This window comes from Diadema antillarum, unplaced genomic scaffold, assembly GCF_040938485.1.
Source record: "Diadema antillarum isolate AM-2024a unplaced genomic scaffold, OU_Dant_1.0 seq00000403_RagTag, whole genome shotgun sequence".
Lineage (NCBI taxonomy): Eukaryota > Metazoa > Echinodermata > Echinoidea > Diadematoida > Diadematidae > Diadema > Diadema antillarum.
In genome coordinates this window covers 112,960-131,853 of record NW_027271393.1, presented here as the reverse complement: position 1 = coordinate 131,853, position 18,894 = coordinate 112,960, and the positions used below count along the sequence as shown (strand labels likewise).

Sequence of the window (18,894 nt, the reverse complement as noted above, 5' to 3'; positions counted from 1 at the left end):
TAATATTACAAGCTCGGAGACCAGTGACTGGAGAGAAGTGCAAATATTATGGCTTGTTGGCATCCACACATGTGAAACGTTCATATAAAGCTATTATTCCTTGCAATGGGTCCCGGATAGGAGCTCTCGACCTACGGACTTGCCCCGTGCGACGCGTCTCTGGTTGCTACGCACTGCTGGGTTCGCGACAGAGGTACAGGGCCTAAGAAAAAACATTGTTGTTGTCCCAGGTGCGTGCATATCAAACTTTAAAGGGGTCTCCTCTCTCTCTCATTCTCCTAGAAAATCGATCGGAATATTCCGTCTTCGTACTTTCTTTTGGTAGACGAGAGAGGATCCCTCCCTCCCCATACTAGTTCATAATTCCGCGATATGAACATACCTCCCCCTTTTTTAGCGCCACTTGATTTCTGATTAATAATAGTAGACATTTATAGAGAGCCTTTACAGTGTATCCTCGCAATAAGTTCCACCTTTTCCACCAATGATTGAACAAAACAAAGGAAAGCAAATTTCTCCATTCTGCAATATTACAGCTCTGAATTTAACCCTGAAATGTGGACTGCCATGAACGTTGCCTATACAAAAATTAAGGTCACGTGGTGTCATAATATGCAACTTTGTTCTTTGATTATCAAGCCACCTTTCACATTCTGCAAATAGGCTTTTGCTTCAATCTTTGCTACGATTCAGACTTTGCACAAAGGAAAAGATAGGTGGGGTAGGAGAAGACAGAGGAAAGAGAGGGAGGGAGAGGGAGAGACAGAGCGAGTAAATCTAAACAATGTCATAATTGCTTGTGGTACATTGATGGAATCATCAAGATCATAGCACTGTTCTGAATCATTCATACCAATTCTTTTGACCTTATTTCTGACACACACACACACACACACACAAAAACACACACACACATATATATATATATATATATATATATAATATACATATATATATATGTAATATATATATATATATATATATATATATATATATATATATATATGCCTGTATATCGCATTGCGATGTCGATATGCCCTCTTGCGGATGTTAAAGACCGCACACAAAATCGATTGCCGGAGACTGCATTTCGCTGCCTCATTGGAAAAACAGCGGGCATTCTTTTAGAGAAGGTCGATCGCCTGTAGCAGCGAAGCACTCAACAAGAGGGTATCACAGTCACCATTATTTAGGTTTTGTAGGTGCTCACCATTCATTACCATTCTTGTCCTTTAATCGTTAGAGCTCGTTGGAGTTAAAAGGAGAATTCCTTGTTCTTTGTCGGGTACCAATCGATGCGAACACAAATCAATATGATATACTGCAAGACGAGAAAGTAAAGCGATAAGCACAGTATAAATTGTCCCTACGACTCATAATGGTCATTAGTTTCACTTCACTTAGTTTGGATGAATGTTACACGTATAGCTGAATCAATACGACAGACCTCATCCCTAATTTCGAAAAAACGAAATTAAACAAAGCAGAAGCTTGTGAAGGAATTATGTTCATATTTATACTTCCGTATATATTCGGGCATTTATCATAATCATAATACGTCTGCATGTATATGTGATATATCAACTTCGTGCAGTTTTACAACATTTTACCAACGCAAATTAAACTTACTTTTTTTTTTCTATATTTGCACGCCACTTACAACAGAGGTACAGAAAAGAGGACAACTATAGTGATCGCGAGTGACATGTCAGCAAAAAGAAAAGTTATCAGAAAATGACTGCTGTCTTTATCATATCATCCAGATATGAATCCGAAAAAAATAACAAATACTAGTATACAAAATGCGAGCTTCCTAGCTGTCACAGTAGTCTTTATGGCTGGTAATAGTATTGTAAATCTATTAAGTCACCCCTTTTATTAAGCATTTATTATCTGCCACCATGCGACTTACCACCACCCCTTCTCGGTAAAGTTTAGCATTTTTATCTTTTTTTAAGGAAAAGAAAAATGTGAATGATGCAGCAAGCGTACCGGTTGCAGTACAGCATGACAATTATTGTGTGTCGCTTTGCATATTCCTCTATACTCCGTGTGAGCAAAGAAAACATCTGATGTTGAAAGATTAACGTGCTAAAGTAAATGAGTAAGAGAACAATATTGTCACTTATAATAGATGTGAAAAATCATGTTATCACAGTGAGTTCATGACAATGCTTTGTCATACTGGCCTCTGAAGCTGGCTGGAAAAATTCGACACAATAATGGAGACCCGAGCTTAATTTGTAACATGCAATATTGTATACATTACATAATAGTGTATTCCTAACATTATTCCTCCATCTCTCTCTCTCTCTCTCTCTTCTTCTTCTTCTTCTTCTTCTTCTCCTTCTTCTTCTTCGTCTTCCTCTATCTCTCTCTTCCCCTCCCCTCCTCTCTCCCTCTCTCAATTATGTTTCATATACAATCTTTACGTAATGGTTTCATAAAATGTCCCTCCCCTTGCAACCAGTGGTATATACACCTAGAATCACCACATTCTTTGTATCATGACTGTGATATGACTTTCTATTCGTACCCTACGTTGAAATGGCAAATAATAATGATAATAATAACCCAATCTTATTTTACAATATACCCTAGAATCAGTTCCACCTCCCTGCTAGAATGTTTTCCATTTTATCAAACTTGCATTTTATCGGACTTTTGTATTGTTTCAATAACACTCCTTTCTACTGTCCCGCTACTCTGTTTCTTTGGTTTCAATATTGCAAAACACTATAAGACGAGACAATACAACAAAATATTTACAATACAATACAATACAATATTAGTATTTCTATAGCGCTCTTACAAATAGTACAAATGTATCACAGCGCTTCACAAATCCATCTTTCACTCGTAAGGTAGGAGAAAAGAAAGATAGGAAAAAAAATACAACAAACAAGGAGAGAAAGAAAATAAAGTACATAATGAATCAATCAGTTATTGAAAAGGAAAGTCTTCAACGACTTCTGGAAAACTGACAGAGATGGTGATTCCCTGATACTTTGAGGGAGCTGATTCCATAGGCGTGGGGCAGCTGCTGAGAAGGATCTGTCTCCTGTCCGAGTAAGAGTCATAGGGACAGACAGCCGGGTTGGGTCTTGGCCTGACCGCATTCCTTGTCTTTTAGATTGGTGACGTGAAAGTAGACTCATGAGGTAAGATGGAGCACAATTCTGAAGACATTTGTACGTGATTTCAAAATAATGAAAACGTGTGTGAATATAAAATGACCCTGATTTACATATAGGCCTAATGTTTAAAGGGAATGGCTAGTAACTGATCAGTGGGAATCAGTGGGAATGCTGGAGGATGATTGTTCCAATCCTTGTGGAGTTCATTTAAGAGTACATTATATATCTATTGTTGTGCGAAAATCATTCGCTTCAGAATGGTCTCATATTCAAGTAATGTGCAGTTTAATGTTTCCAGGTTAGCGTGCCTGGTCAGTTACGGGGCATTAATCTGCACATTACTTGAATATGAGACCATTCTGAAGCAAATAATTTTCACACAACAGTAGATATGGTACTCTTAAATGAATCCCACAAGGATTGGAACAATCATCCCTCAGCATTCTCACTGATTCCCACTGATCGGTTACTAGCCATCCCCTTTAATTGGTATATTGTAATTAATCAAGCGCAAAGTTCATAAGGATCTCTCACGCCTGTCAATGAACGATACTCTGTGGGATCTGCAAACGAATCAAGGCCGAATGAATGACCATTACGGAAAATGGAACTTTAGTACACAAGTACACACACATATATATTTTTTGTTTTATGATATTCTTTATTTGAGTTTCATTCAATGTCAAATTCATATTAACAATAAAATTAATATATATATATATATATATATATACACACGCACGCACACACACACACACTCTCTAAAACAAATCGAGTGAAAATATTCACTCTTAAAAGAGTGAATTTAGAGTGAAATTGGAGTGAATTTTGAGTGAAAATGTTCATTTTCACTCATTTTGGAGTGACCTCAGGGATCACTCGAAGATTTTGGAGTGATCCCTGAGGTCACTCTAAAACGAGTGAAAATGAACATTTTCACTCAAAATTCACTCCAATTTCACTCTAAATTCACTCTTTTTTTGTATTCACTCTTTTAAGAGTGAATATTTTCACTCGATTTTTTTTTAGAGAGCACCCTCACACACACACGCATACACACACACATCTGTGGCGGATCCCCGCGGGGTGCACCGGGCGCGCGCTCTCTTTAATTTTAATTAAAACAAAACAAAAACATTTAATTTAATTAAAACAAAAGAAATAAAATGGAAAAAATGGGGGGGGGGGGCGTGTGCCCTCTCTTTAATTTTGTGAAGGCGCCCCGACTTTACGAAATTACTAGACCCGCCCCTGCACACACGCACACACACACATGGACACGTGTATGATATTCAGTGATTGTCTTAATCTGTGAAAATATGTCTATCAAAGATATAAGGAAGACAGAATGGATGAGCTTTGATCTAATGATTGAATCAGCATAATGTATTTTTAATCGTTTTATCACTGGGTTTCTCTAATTACTTTTTGACAAACTCACATTTTGGATGGTATATAGGCTCCTACAATATTTTTGTGATTTCAAAATTCATTGAATTTCTAGTATTTCGCATTTGATGTGTAAGGTGATCTTTGAAACCAAAATATGAATTCGAATAATGTTTGTCAATGAGCAGTTGCTTAACAACATGCACTGCTTGCTCTTTTTTACGCCGTAAACCGATACGTTTGGGACTCATTACACCATGAATACTACAGTAATTGCCCCAGCACTTCCAGCACGTCAATGATCTGCTTTAATTCCTACACATTTGCACATATGATCTTGTTCTGTCAATAGATGCTCCCTTCACGTCTTAGTTCACATTCTAGAAACGATGATCATCTAATATTTCAACCTCGAAAACCGCAGTTATAATGCACAATCAAAATTGTTCGCGAGAGGTAGCAGACTACATTTTCTGCGTGTTCTCACATACCGGACATAATATTTATCCGCACCGACAACAAAAATACAGATTAACTCTTGAGATTAACCCATGATTTTGGTATCTGAATAGGAAAATCAGGATTATCTCATTCGAACAGCGCATACTAGAAGACACGCACTTATGGGAAATAAAGTGGATTCATAGAATTATATTATGGCGCGTAGTCACACCATTTGGCTTGTGTGAGTGAAACGTTCGACAAGCTGGCGACAGTAGAAGTTTTATTATGAAAAGAGTTTTCTGTAGTGTTAAAATTTGGCACAAAAGAAAAACAATATGATAATTTTTTATAAAAAGATTTTATGTAACAAAATTTATATTTATTATGGATATATAGTTTGTCTTATAACTTAACGCATCATATTTTAAATATTTAAACTGAGGAAGTACTAGTTTGGCAACTTTGACCGAAATCTCCGACTAAAACTACCCTATTGACAAACTACGCTGCCGTGTTGTGTTTATTGCAGAGCCATTGACGCTTATTGCCTGCCAGAGATAGGGTCTACGTTGTTTACCCCCCTGACATGAAATGGGCCCACACTGCATAGGCACGGCGCTCGTTGCTTGTCCCAGGCCCATTGCTCATGATCTGATCGCAACCCGCACTTTGCATGATCGGCTGGCTTAATACGAGAACAAGCAACCAGCTTGGCTCATTCAGTATTGGTGAGTGACTGTCTTGACGCTGTTACATGATATGCGTGCAAACTAATGATTGCCTGTCTTGTGGCTACCGTTGGTAATCTTAGCCTTAATCTTATTCTTAATCTTTGCTAGTGAACATGGCCATGGTGAAAGCTCAGTTTCTCCGTCGCGTCACTCCAGACTCGGCTCACCACTGGCATTGCACTGGCACTGCACTACACTGTCACTGCACGTCCTGAATTCAACTGCAGCCAGGTTGTTGTTGTTGTTGTTGTTGTTGTTGCCGTTGCTGTTTTTGTTTTTGTTGAGTTTTTTGGCGCTTCTCAGTCAGACTTGACTGTTTACGCACTCTGGTGCGTTAGCAGTTGTGCTTGTACAGTGCAGTGGCTGACTGGGCTGAGGCTGAGCTATCATGGGTTGGCTTGTCGCGTGTCGAGTCCTGCAGGCCCCATTTCATAAAGTAAAGATGTTGGGATGACAACTCTTGCTGGAATGACAACTTTCCACAGCAAACAGCCAATCAGGACAGTCCGGGAAACCCGCTTATGAGGACCGCTCCCGCGTACGAGGACTGCCCCGCCTCATGAGGACCGCCCCCACGCCTCATGAGGCCCGGGGGGGAACGCCTCATGAGGCCCCCTATTCACTTCTTATTCATCTCACATCTGACGTATAAATTGTCGCAACTTTGCACGGTGATTTTTTATTACACACACATGTCCACTATCCATGATGAAAAGAAGAAAAAAATCCTGTCTGTTTTTTTTTTCTTCAAAAATCGAGTTTTAATCAACCGATGCAGAGCGCCCATCAAAACACGGGCGCCAGCGTAGTCGCACAATGCAAGACTGCCGCACCTAGCGGCCTGATCCGACTACTCGGATCAGGCCGGTAGGTATTGTAGTCGAGTCATGGGTGGCTTGTGTTATGGTCTAAATTATTCACTCCGCCCCTTCCCCTGCAATTTTTGGAAAATAGACATGAAGTTACCCCCTCTAACTAGTTACAACAAGTCATTTTTTAGCACAGTGTAAAATCGCAGTAAGGCCAAAAAAAAAAAATTGTTACATTGGCGTAACATGAGATTTTCAAATAGGGTCGGTCGGGCGGATTTTTTTTTCGTTTTTTTTGTTTTTGTTTTTGCTACCTGCATTTTACGTGTAAAACTCGTGCTCAGCTCAGTAAACAGTTACAACTGCTGCACCGAATGTGCTGTGTTCATCTATTCTACAAATCATTTATGAGGCCGATATTACTGGAATTATACCCCTTCACAGAATTTAAAGATGTTGAAATCCCTATCCTGAATGTTTTCACTTCATATTTTACTATTTTGACTTAGATAAGATAGATGCAAATTGACCCATATGTACGATCTTTTCATCGCACACGGCGATCTCTATTACAGTCCCACATATACAGATTCGTGTAAGTTCTCCACACAAGAAACCTATGGCAAAACTGTGCACAATACATCGCAGTCTGAATGCTACGTATACACTGAATAAATCTTGTTGGAGTACGTGTCCGTGTTGGAAACAGATGACGTACTGATCAAGGAAGGCTTATGCGAGGCGCTAGATCTCTCCCTCGTACATCCGATATCCCCAGAGCCGTTTCCACTTCCGGGTTTGTGCGATCGCGATCGCAATCAACAAGATATTTGATATCGATAGCAAAAAAAATAATAAAAAAACATGGGGTCGGCGGAATTTTTAGGGTCGGGCGGGTTACGCCAATGCAACAATTTTTTTTTTTGGGCCTAATTCCGGACACAATTTTTGCAATGGAATATACAAGTGCATGTAAATTATTCGACGTCTTTTACATATTGCATCGTCCATGCACCGGAATTTCAATTCGTGGCCACAATTGTACCGAGCGGACGACAGAGAGAACATTGACAAATGAGGCTCAAATATCGTTTTGTACAGTAACAATTTATGTGATAAAATCGTGTGATAGATTAACATCTTCTTAGTAATTGAAATCTGAGGTGAAATTTGAAATTCTTAGTGTTTCTAAATTTTGTGTCGCATTTTTGGCGATTTCGACCCCTACAATGCTCAGTAAGGCTAGTCTATGCAGTCCTGCACGTATTGAATGTCATCTATACGCAGAGATGTGTGCGTCCAAAATTTACTGTCCAGTAATTGTGGACAAGGCCCAAGCTGTAGGGCAATTGGCAAGGCCAGAGGAACCAGGGCAGGGGTTGTATTTTAGGGCTGTAATTTACACAAGTTTGACTTCGAAAGGACTCTAACCCTAACATGCCATTTGTACGGAATACTCAGTAGACCATCTAGGCCCCTATTCAAGAAATGATATGGTAGCTTAAAGGCACAATTTACCATTTGCAGATGAAACAAAAACCCAGCATTAGTGCTTTGAAATACAATGTAGTTCCAAAATGTGAGTTTTGGATAGAAACAACCACTGTAAAAATTTGAATCCGTACAATCAATGTTAAGTAATTGTTAAATAGACAAAATATAAACAACAGTTATAATAAAAATGTTGCCAGACTAAACCGTCTACAGTTATGGTTTAATAAGAAAAATACTGATATCTCTTTATATTTTAGGCTTTATTGCAAAAATTTGGTATGGTAGGATGTTTTGTGATACAACAGACCTACGCATATGCGTCAAATGTGATATCTTGAAAATTTTTTGATCACTATTCCCAAAGGTAAACAGGACCTTTAAGGTTGGAATGGAATGAGCAAATTCGGGGCACATTCCATTATGGGATGTAATATAAGACCACCTACAATGTACAAGTTCAAAGTCGGCTTAGAATTAACTGTACAAATTGCTGCAAGCAGGTGTTGTATACATTGCAAAGAATTTGCTCTGATAGTGATGAAGATAAGAGGGTTAATGGAGCAAGTCAAGGAACTACTGTAAAACGAATGTTAGCGCGCATTTTAGTTTCGTGAATTTCATGAGTGCCAACATTCGCGAAATAAAAATGCACGCGATTGTTCTTGCCTACACAATATGCATTAAAGATCAGTGGCAATTTGCGAAAATTTCATGCCGCGAGAAAGGTCGTCGGCTCCAATTCGCGAAATTTCCATGCCGCGAATATATCGTGTTTTACTGTATACGACTGTAGTGTATAGTGTATATGTGAGAGACAGGTGCAATTATGATCCACGTGGTGTGAGTACATGTACACATGTGTATGCACCCTAGAGAGGAATACAACGCAATAATCAACTCTCTTTGTTCAGCCTACATTGAGTTTGTTACTTGTAATTTCACATTACATGCTCGCGAGGTATAGGCTTTCTCTCTCTATCACCATCTCCCTATTGCTTTTCTTCACTTTTCTTATTCCCTAATTCGCTACTCAAACGTGAATAAATTATTTTCAATCCCGCCTCCCTTCCCTAACGCATAACCTGCAAAAGAACATAATATATACATAATACCTGAATCCTAGGGGAGCACCAAGCTTCGACGGCAAGACAGAACGGACGGAGAGAACTGATGACTTACGTACGCGCCTGGAAACCACCCTCACGAACTGCTTCTTGACATGCCGGAACCATTACCGCCTCCCGATGCTCTTATCCCGACAGATGTTTCGTCCTGGTCATATGGTCCTCTATCTTGAGCTTGCAGGCCGTCCCGACAATACCAGTGATGGACGTCGCAATTCCGTCTCTGAATAAGACGTCCGTTCTGCTGCGTGTCGAACTAGGTCAGTGAGCTCTACAGCTCTCTCCGCCTGCGAAAGCTTCGAACCCGGCACCTGTCAACATTCTTATGCTAATAGGTTAGCTCAGCTAACAATTGAAAATATATTTATTCCCTAATTCGCTACTCAAACGTGAATAAATTATTTTCAATCCCGCCTCCCTTCCCTAACGCATAACCTGCAAAAGAACATAATATATACATAATACCTGAATCCTAGGGGAGCACCAAGCTTCGACGGCAAGACAGGGCTATTCCTATGCCCTCCCCTCTCAGTCAATTAAAGAACGGGTAACAAGGAAACAAAACGCATACAATTTCATTTAGGAGATTTTAATCCAAGTTTCATTCCATAAACAATGTGTCAGTAATATCTCACATGCTTCATAATAGTGCAGAATAAACAAGGCAGTTTATTTGCTTACTAACGTTATCATATACCATCAACGTTATATCCATACGCAATGTTTTAGAGGCCCAAATTCAAAGATACCGAGAGACGATCATTCATACTATCTTTAATGTATCCATCCTTGGCAGTTTCTGAACGCCATCTACCATGCTTCTTAAACAGTCTATCTGGGACTCCAAATTTTGCGGCCGCTGTAGCACCGCCGCTACGAAGGCTGTGCATGCCGAACTTTTTCGGTTCTAAACCCACTGCTGACAGGGCTTCCCGTAACAGATCCAAACACCTAGTGTATGACAATTGTCCATCCCTTAATTTGTAGGATTCTTTGGACTTACAATAATTGACGGGTCTGAAAAGAAATTTCTCATCAACTGGATCATCTAACTCCGCAGCCAACAAATACTTCCGCAAAGCCGAAACCGGACAGGTTGGTGTATTAGTAGCACCTATGAGGACCCATGCTCCTTGTCTATAAATATCAGTTTTACTTTTCATAATGAAAATGTTCACATGGGAAACATACATATCAAGATCGCACCTACGAATATTTATCAGTTCGTCATATCGTAGAAATCCAGCATATGCAATCAGTATCATGGCACATAAACGAATATCCACTAAACTAGTGGAAGAACTATATTTCTCTACAACTGCCTTCAAAATTTCTGGTGTAATAGGTTCCTTTTTTACAATTGGTTTATACAGCAGCTTCTTCAATCCTTGAAGTACAATGTGTAGAAACTTCCGATCACACGGGTTAATGTGTACCTTGGGATTACAGTCATAATGCCATTTTATAGCGTAAAAGGCCGACTCCATCCTGGAGTAAGGAGCACCACTTTGGTATAAATGAATGAGGTATCGACTAATGTCTTCTGGTTCGGCCAGAGCTGAATTTACCTTAAATTGCGTACACCATTCTTCCCAGGCTAACCAAGCTCTCTTGTATTTATAAACCGTGTTATCAGCTCTTGAAGCTGCCAAAATCTTGGTCAATGTTTTACCATATTCGTCCTGTGGCGAAAATCTGGGGGGAATATAAAAAGAGGAATAGCACAACTTACACCTATCCTGTGTGGTCATTACAAGACATGCTATACATTCGACACCTAAACAACATGGTGTATAGACCCCAAAGGCTAAAATTTTAGATGAATTTCATTCGCCGCTGCCAAGCGCAGCATAAAAATTCGTCAAACCGCGGAAAGAAAGCTACATAGTTTTCATTCAGCCCTGCGGCAGATTCCACAGCCATGCGGCTGATTCCACAGCCATGCGGCTGATTCCATAGCCATGCGGCTGATTCCATAGCCAGGCGGCTGATGCCATAATATAGTCCTACGACTGATACGTTATGAAATTATGCAGAATTTTCATTTGCCGCTCGCCACCCCATTCAATCGTACACATAACACTGGACTTTGGAATTTCTTTGTCCCAAATATAGAATTCCTATTTCTGCCTTGAACGAAAACTCCTTCAGGATTATCAATCCTTACTACACGCGATATTAATAAACGAGATTCTCTATTCTCCGAAAACAAAAGGGGCCAAAATGGGGCAGAAGGCCAATATGGCACAACTAGAGTTCCCATAGCGGAACACACTCTAACGTGATTCAAAACTTGCCCAATACTATCGATAGGGGGCACCAGCCAATTATTCTCGCCCGCCCAATCGCACGAAAACGCGTCTACTGCATCCGTATTAGGACACCAATATTTAGAATTAAACTTCGGTAATTTGAAATTAGAATCATCTGCGAACCTGTCAACAGTATGGGGCCCCCACAACTCATCCAAAAATTTAAAGAATTCAACAGAAACTCCCCAGTCATCGAAATCAATAATCCGACTAAGTGCATCTGCACAACGGTTCTCCTCTCTGGGAACCCAGTGAACCTGTAAAGTGATCCTACTTTTTCTGCAAAAATTAAGAATGTCCAAGCTAAGCTCGTGCAATTCTGCAATCATGCTACCCTTCTCCACGATAGAGACTACACCTCTATTGTCTGTGATTATTTTCGCAACCTTACTTCGCAAGTAGGGTGCAAATGATTTCAACGCCAACTTTAGCGCCATAAGTTCTCTCCAAGTGGAGCTTTTCGACATTTCTACTTTAGTCCAGTTTCTTGCCATTTTCATGCCAGCACACTCACCAATCCAGGCTCCACAGCCTGACTTGCTGGCATCAGAGTATACAATGGTCTGTGGAATAGAATACTCAAACAACATGCGTTCATTAAGGATGCCAAGATTTTCCTTCCAGAAAAATAACTCGGCAATCAAGTTATTGTCACTGTCTATATTGTACTCTTTATCCCAATGATCTCTGCGAATGATTTCGTAATGCATAAATCTGGTTTTTAACTGAGTTAAAGCACCCACTACTGGGTAAAGAGAATTGATCTTTCCAGCGATAGCCGCTATTTTTCTTGCTGAAACATTTGGCAAACGTGTCTGAAAAGTGTCCAAACATGACTCCAAGTCCTTCATCCTCCTCTTGGTAATCTTTAGACAACCAATACTGCTATCCCATGTTAACCCAAGCCAATCCAAACATTGGACTGGGATCCACTGCGATTTCTCGACATTAGGTACCAAACCTGCTTTTAATATGTCATCTTTCACTGCCTTGGCCACGGCTTCGCATGTATCAAACGAAGCAGCACGACCCCAACCATCATCTAAATACAAAACAATGAATATCCCTTTACTTCGCCAATGGTTAACAATCGGTTTGAGGCATTTTGTAAAGACGTACGGAGCTGTGGACAAGCCAAACGGCAATACTTGAAAAGTATAATATCTAGGACCATTACCAAAATCCCAACTAAATCCTAAAAAGCGAGTATGGTCCTGAAAAATATCAAAATGATGATAACCTGACTTAAGGTCAAATGAAAACATAAAATCTCCCTTTTTAAAATAAGTAAGTGCTATATTCCAATCCTCAAATTTAACTTTGTCCTTCCACAAATATTTATTAACTAAACGTAAATCAAGAATCAGTCTCTTTTTACCAGAGCTTTGAATTGACACTGAAAGGGGGTTAACAACATGAGGTGCAACAAAAGACTCAACAATTAGTTTTTTCTTTAATAGATCAAGAACAGCTTCATTGACAAATTCAGGGTGAGACAAGGCAGATTTATTGTTTCTTGATTCTAGTCGGGGAGGAGTCTGCAATAACGGTAACATATAACCGTGTTCAATGGTATCTAACACAAATTGAGATGCACCAATGTCTTTCCAAAATTGTATTGACGCCTTTAGTCTTCCTTTGACTATCGGTTCTGAGCTACCTTGCTCATATTCAAAGTAATTGTTTAAGTAAAATTCTTCTTCGTACCGTTCACTTTCAGCAAAAGCGATACTGCTAGCTCCGCTAGGGCAGTTAAAGTCTGTCTCCGAAATATCTCGAGAAGTACCGGAAGCTGTTTCCAACTCATCTTTCAGGGAAGACTGGATTAACTTGGCGCCATCGCCATGCAGCGTGTCATACCGAACGCCTGTACGTGGTAAAATCACAAGAGAACTCAGATCAGAAGTACTAGCTCACGAATTGGTTATGCCCGCTTCCAACAAGAAGTAGACTACATTATCCATTCATCATTGATGACAACATTCTTAATTATTCCTCTGACCTCTCTCATACACTATCATCTCATTGTTCTTCATCGCAATCATGTTGAGAACACAGTTATCCCGTTGCTTACGGTCTAGTTGAATACGCGAGTCTCGCTCGATACCGCCGCATTAACAGGGCGGACTTGGCTGTTTGATTTTCCACCCCATTTTCACTTCTAATATCTAAGGTGTTACCCCAAGGAAGTCTATGTCAGTTCCCTTGATTCATCAATTATTGAATGTTATTTTCAGTCAGATTAACATTCCACTATATGTGAATTTCTAGGTTTAAAGTGTGCATTCAAGGGCTCCTTTTTCCCCGAGATAACTCATGCTTAGTATCTGGGTGGGGAACGGCTATCACGAGATAACTCGTGCATCGTAGTCAACGGATTAAACGATCAAACTAATTTACCTTGCTCATTTTGTTCCATAGAAGCAGGACCATTAGCGTTGCTGCGCGATGTTATCCCTGATCGGGGGACCTTGGTTACCGGCCCCTGGACACCCCCTTCTCCAGTGCCCTTGCTTTCCGCAAGCGAAGCAGAAATCTGTCGACTTTGGCCCACTGCTGGCCCCTCGCCAACCAAGGGTGGGGGAGTTACCGGTACCCCCATAAGCGTATCTACTTTTTCCGCTAAAGCCGCGAAAAAAGTGACCAGAAGAAGGGCTTGCAGTCCTATATCCATCACTCTTCGGAGGTTTGCCCTTGGCGGCTGGGATGTTCCGAGACGATTTGCGTTTTCTCGCCGCCCTTGCCTGTGCCTGCCTGATACGTTTTTCATCCTCAGAATCGCTTGCAAGGTCATCGCTCAGATATTCGTCAACTGCTGACCACCCTATAAAATGAGATAGACCTAGTGCTATTTTGCATAACAATTAAATAATTTGTAGAGAATCACATATTCAAGAATTCACCGAAGCTGGCAGACTGAAACTTATTTACATAATAGCAGCAGCCTGCTCAATGTAATGCATATTTCTGTCACGATACAATTTGCAGGTTGTATATATATATAATATATCATGGAATTTCCATAACGAGTGTTCAGCCCTTATCGCCATGGCCTTACGGCGTACCCAGCAGGGGGGGGGGGGGGGCATTTGCCCCCCCCCCCCCACAATTTTTTTTTTTTTTTTTTTTCCATACTGTATTTCCATACATAATCATACAATTTTTCAATTTTTCACAGTGTGCAACAATCACTCAATTTCACTTCTAAAAATACATACATTCTAGCCCAGGCGCTCCGCGCCCTCGCTTTCCTCATTATCACACCAACGATTAGAACCTCTCACAAAGAATGTTTATAATTCTTTTGAAACACTAACCTGCATCAGATTTATCAGCAAGCCTGATTAACTTCTTTCTTTTCCTGATGTCGGCTATGCCCTCTTTCAACTTGGAAAGGGCAGCAACGTGCTTGCCTTCCTCCAGTAAGGCCACGCCCTTCTCTAGCTTTTCCTGCAAACTAGAGTTGAATTCGAATTGAACTCTGTTGCCCTTGAAACGAAATGACAATTCCGACGCCCTTTTTAGTTGTTGAAGTTCCGTGGAAGCGGCAGAGAGCTTTTTCTCGCTTTCCTCTTTCACTTGGGCGATAGAAGAGTCAAAATACTCCTTAAAGGAACCGAAAGCCTCTTTAATGGCGTCGCTCACAAATGACGGGGTCAGTGTTGCGGGTTGAGAAACTGTGGGGACTTCAGAACCCAGGGTGTGGTCTTGCTCTCTGCTGAATTCCTGATCCGACATTTTGATTTCGGAGAGCAGAGTCACATTGCCGCTAGTGCACGATAATAATGGAAGCGAGAAGGAATAAGACGTCCGTTCTGCTGCGTGTCGAACTAGGTCAGTGAGCTCTACAGCTCTCTCCGCCTGCGAAAGCTTCGAACCCGGCACCTGTCAACATTCTTATGCTAATAGGTTAGCTCAGCTAACAATTGAAAATATATTTCTTGAACGCAACCGTGATTTCAATCATGATTCTATGACGTCATTGTGCGCTGTGCGCATGCGTGTCTGGTAGGGTATCCCACAGCTTCTTGCTCTGTTCGCAAGCTTGTGTACGTCTTATGAGTCGTGCAGTGTTTCGGTACCATACTTGCACTTGTTTGTTTACATCAACGCCATACACCGATTCTATGTCAAACTGCGCAGTGCGCTGCGCAATGGCAAAGGATGAGCAGAGCCAGAATCAGCCTTGCGAAAGCCCGCATGAACGCTCTTCCGCCGAGACCGTGATTTGAAACACCGTTTTGAATCATGATTCATGTTTGTGATTCTGGCTACGAAATTCGCATGAACGCGGCCTAAATGAGCCATTATGATCTCCATACCCTTGAACACCCCTTGTGAGCCTTGTGTAATATTTTGTGCTTCAGGGTATACACTTGGGTATGCACTCGAACCTACAAAGATACACACACAGACATATAACAGTTTTGTACTGAGGTAAACACTCACACACTCTTCTCAAAGACTTCTTTCAATTTGCCATATTCATTGTAGACTCTAAAAGTACTGATTTTCAGTTCCTGGTTACTTTGTATGTTGCGTAAATCTTATTAGATGACTAACTTCAGTTTCAGACTGGAGTCTCATGAAGAGTGATGATGTTTTGAGCGACGACATGAAAGGCAATGATTTATGGCAAGTTAGATGAAGTTGGGTGAGAAATGCATTTGGTGGAATGCACAGGACCAAGACAGACACAAACACACACATTATGATTACGTGTAGTATGCATTTCTAAACTGGCTTCTTTCCTGTCCATAACATGTGTTGTATAGCTCCCACGTTGAGTCGCGGTTATGACTTGAAAGATACTGTATACATGTAGGCTGTTATTTTCGTGAGGGTTTAAGTTTTGCGAATTTAACAACATGTGAAAATGTTGCCATGCCCTAGGGTAATAGCGCATTTACAATAAGCCTTGATGTCAAGTCGCGAAAACAACATCTCAGGAAAATGTCTGTGACCTCCTCATTTGTGAAAATATATGCACGCGAAAATAACAACTTATACAAGGGTATAATAGCGCATTTACAATAAGCATTGGTTCAGGTTCAGCATTGTTGAATTCACAAAAACATCTTGCGAAAATGATGTGACCTCATTTGCGAAAATATCTGTATGCGAAAATAACAGCTTATTCAGTATGTGGCATAATGCAACCCTGCATAATGTTTAGATGGCAAACTTCAGTTTCAGATCATGCAGGTAATGCAAACTGCTATCTCTCGTGAAGAGTGTGTTTGTTTTGAAAAACAATATGAAAGTCGCTATCCATATTGACGCTTTGAGACAACCGATTTGATTGAAATTCATGCGAGTAATTTGGAAAAGCTACACTTGTATTGCTATCTCTGTTTGGAAAGGTAGTGATTGCTGTCATGGCTGATCTCATATCTCTACCATGTGTAATGACAATTTATTTGATGGAGTAGTGTGTTCCCCTGGTATGTGTACTGGAGGATTCGGCAGTATTATGCTGCTGCTGCATCACATTTATATGCACAATGCTGGCTACGTGTTGGGGGGGGGGGGGGGGAGGGGGATTCGATTAAAATTCATTATGGAGATGTAGATCATGAAAAAAAAATCTTCCTTCCTTTAACTTTTAACTATGGCGCCCTCGCTTGTTCCATCGTTAAACAGTGTACATTATACATGTATACAAAGTTCTTTTTTGTGGGGTCTGCATGTGGGGGCTCTTCTAGCGACACTTCTTGACAGATTTCATTCAAGATTTTTTGCAGAGGTTAATCACTATCAAATGTTTACCCCTGTAACTTTTGGTGATGCTGCCCCCAATGTTCTGCCTTTTAGATGGTCAACGGCAGCTGCCATGTTGTATTTCTTGTTTGTGCTCTTTCTTGCAAATTTCTAAATCATTTTTTATGCCTCCGCAACGAAGTGGCCGGAGGCAATGTTTTCGGGTCGTCCGTCCGTCCGTCCGTCCGTCCGTACGTCCGTACGTCCGTCCGTCCCGTTTTGTTTTTGTCGATATCTCAAGAACCGTGTGGTGGTTTTACATCAAACTTGGTATGAGGGTACAGTTGTGTATATCCTTGGGGGATAATACTTTGTGTGGATTTTAGGGTCACAGGGTCAAAGGTCAAAGGTCACAGGTTATTTTGTGAAAACAAAATTGAAATTTCATGTTTTTTTCCATATCTAGCAAATGGTTCAAGGTATCTTCATGGAACTTAGTATATATGCTTGTACCGATGGGCAGTGATTATCTAGGGAAGTTAGGGGTCATGGATCAAAGGTCATGGGGGGTCAAAGGTCAAGGTCAACTCCTCAAAATATCACTACTTTCCTTAAAATGCAATATGCCTGAAGGTTTTTTTTAAAAAAACTTGATGTATGGCATGTATTACCCAATATATATTTTTGGGGAAGTTTCTTGCCAAAAGGTCAAAGGTCAAAAGGTAAAAGGTCAAGTGAAAGTGCTAAATTGCACTTTTTCCTCCATATCTCGAAAGTAACTCAAGGTATCATCATGAAACTTACATATTTCAAATGCATGTTCAACCTAACAGTGATTCTCTTTGGAACTGTGAGGTCAAAGGACAAAGGCCAGGTTTAGATAATGCTATTTTCCCATTTGATACTGAAATTATACTTTTTCTCAATACCTTGAAAATTACTCAATGCATAAACTTATAAAAGGGTCAAAAGTCAAGTAAAAATCATCAGTTCCCCAAATACCTGCACTCTGACATTTTAATCATTCATCCAATTGAACCTAGTTCTAGGAAAGTGAGCATTCAGCACATTTGTGTCAAACCTGTCATTTTAATATTTTGCCAATTGTGTGAAACTGTCATCACACATTGTCAAGACATTGTACTATAGACCTACATGTATTAGGAGAACCATGCATTATGGCGGAGGCATATCAGTAGCCGTAGCGATATATCTAGTTTTTTCTTCAAAACGTGTATAGACATGCATCATGGTGAAACATTGACCTCTCTTTTTGGTGATACCAGCCAGTGTTTCCATCTACTGTAATAAATAAGTATTACCTGGGGTCACAAGTCATTTTGTTTGACGTTTGCAGTGTAGTGTGCGGCATATGAGCTGTGTTTCTGTACAGATTTTATTCAAATTCGATATATGGGAGTGTATTATGGAAAATCTTTCTGCCTTTAACTTTTGGTGGTAGTGCCCTCTTGTTCTGTATAATACACACAAAGTGAAATATCAATTGGTTTTTTTTTTTTCGTTTTTTTTTTTTTTTTTGGGGGGGAGGGGGTTCCTCATCACACTTTACTGGCCACATTTCTTAACGTTTCTTGACAGATTTGTTCAAGTTACACTGTATGTGCAGAACCCTGTCATTGTCAAATCTTGATCTGCTCTTTGCTGCCTCCAATGTTGGAAGCCTTTTATTATAGAGTCAAGGCCTGAGACCATGTTATATTTCTTGTATGTATGTGAGTACTCTCTTTATTTCT

The 18,894-nt window shown here is 40.3% G+C and overlaps 2 protein-coding genes across 2 annotated transcripts in view; one reads left to right on the top strand and one right to left on the bottom strand.

Moving 5' to 3' along the window:
* The first annotated feature begins 5,622 nt into the window (after positions 1-5,622).
* Positions 5,623-18,894, top strand: part of LOC139732183 (uncharacterized) — a 42,218-nt gene continuing 28,946 nt past the window's right edge. Inside the window, exon 1 of the mRNA XM_071643056.1 lies at positions 5,623-5,698. The gene's annotated coding sequence lies outside the window, so the exon portion shown is untranslated. The remainder of the gene's footprint in view (positions 5,699-18,894) is intronic.
* Positions 9,448-10,952, bottom strand: LOC139732165 (integrase/recombinase xerD homolog). Its single transcript, XM_071643035.1, has one exon. It carries the CDS (start codon positions 10,877-10,879, stop codon positions 9,854-9,856), a length of 1,026 nt encoding a protein of 341 aa, XP_071499136.1. The 5' UTR covers positions 10,880-10,952; the 3' UTR covers positions 9,448-9,853.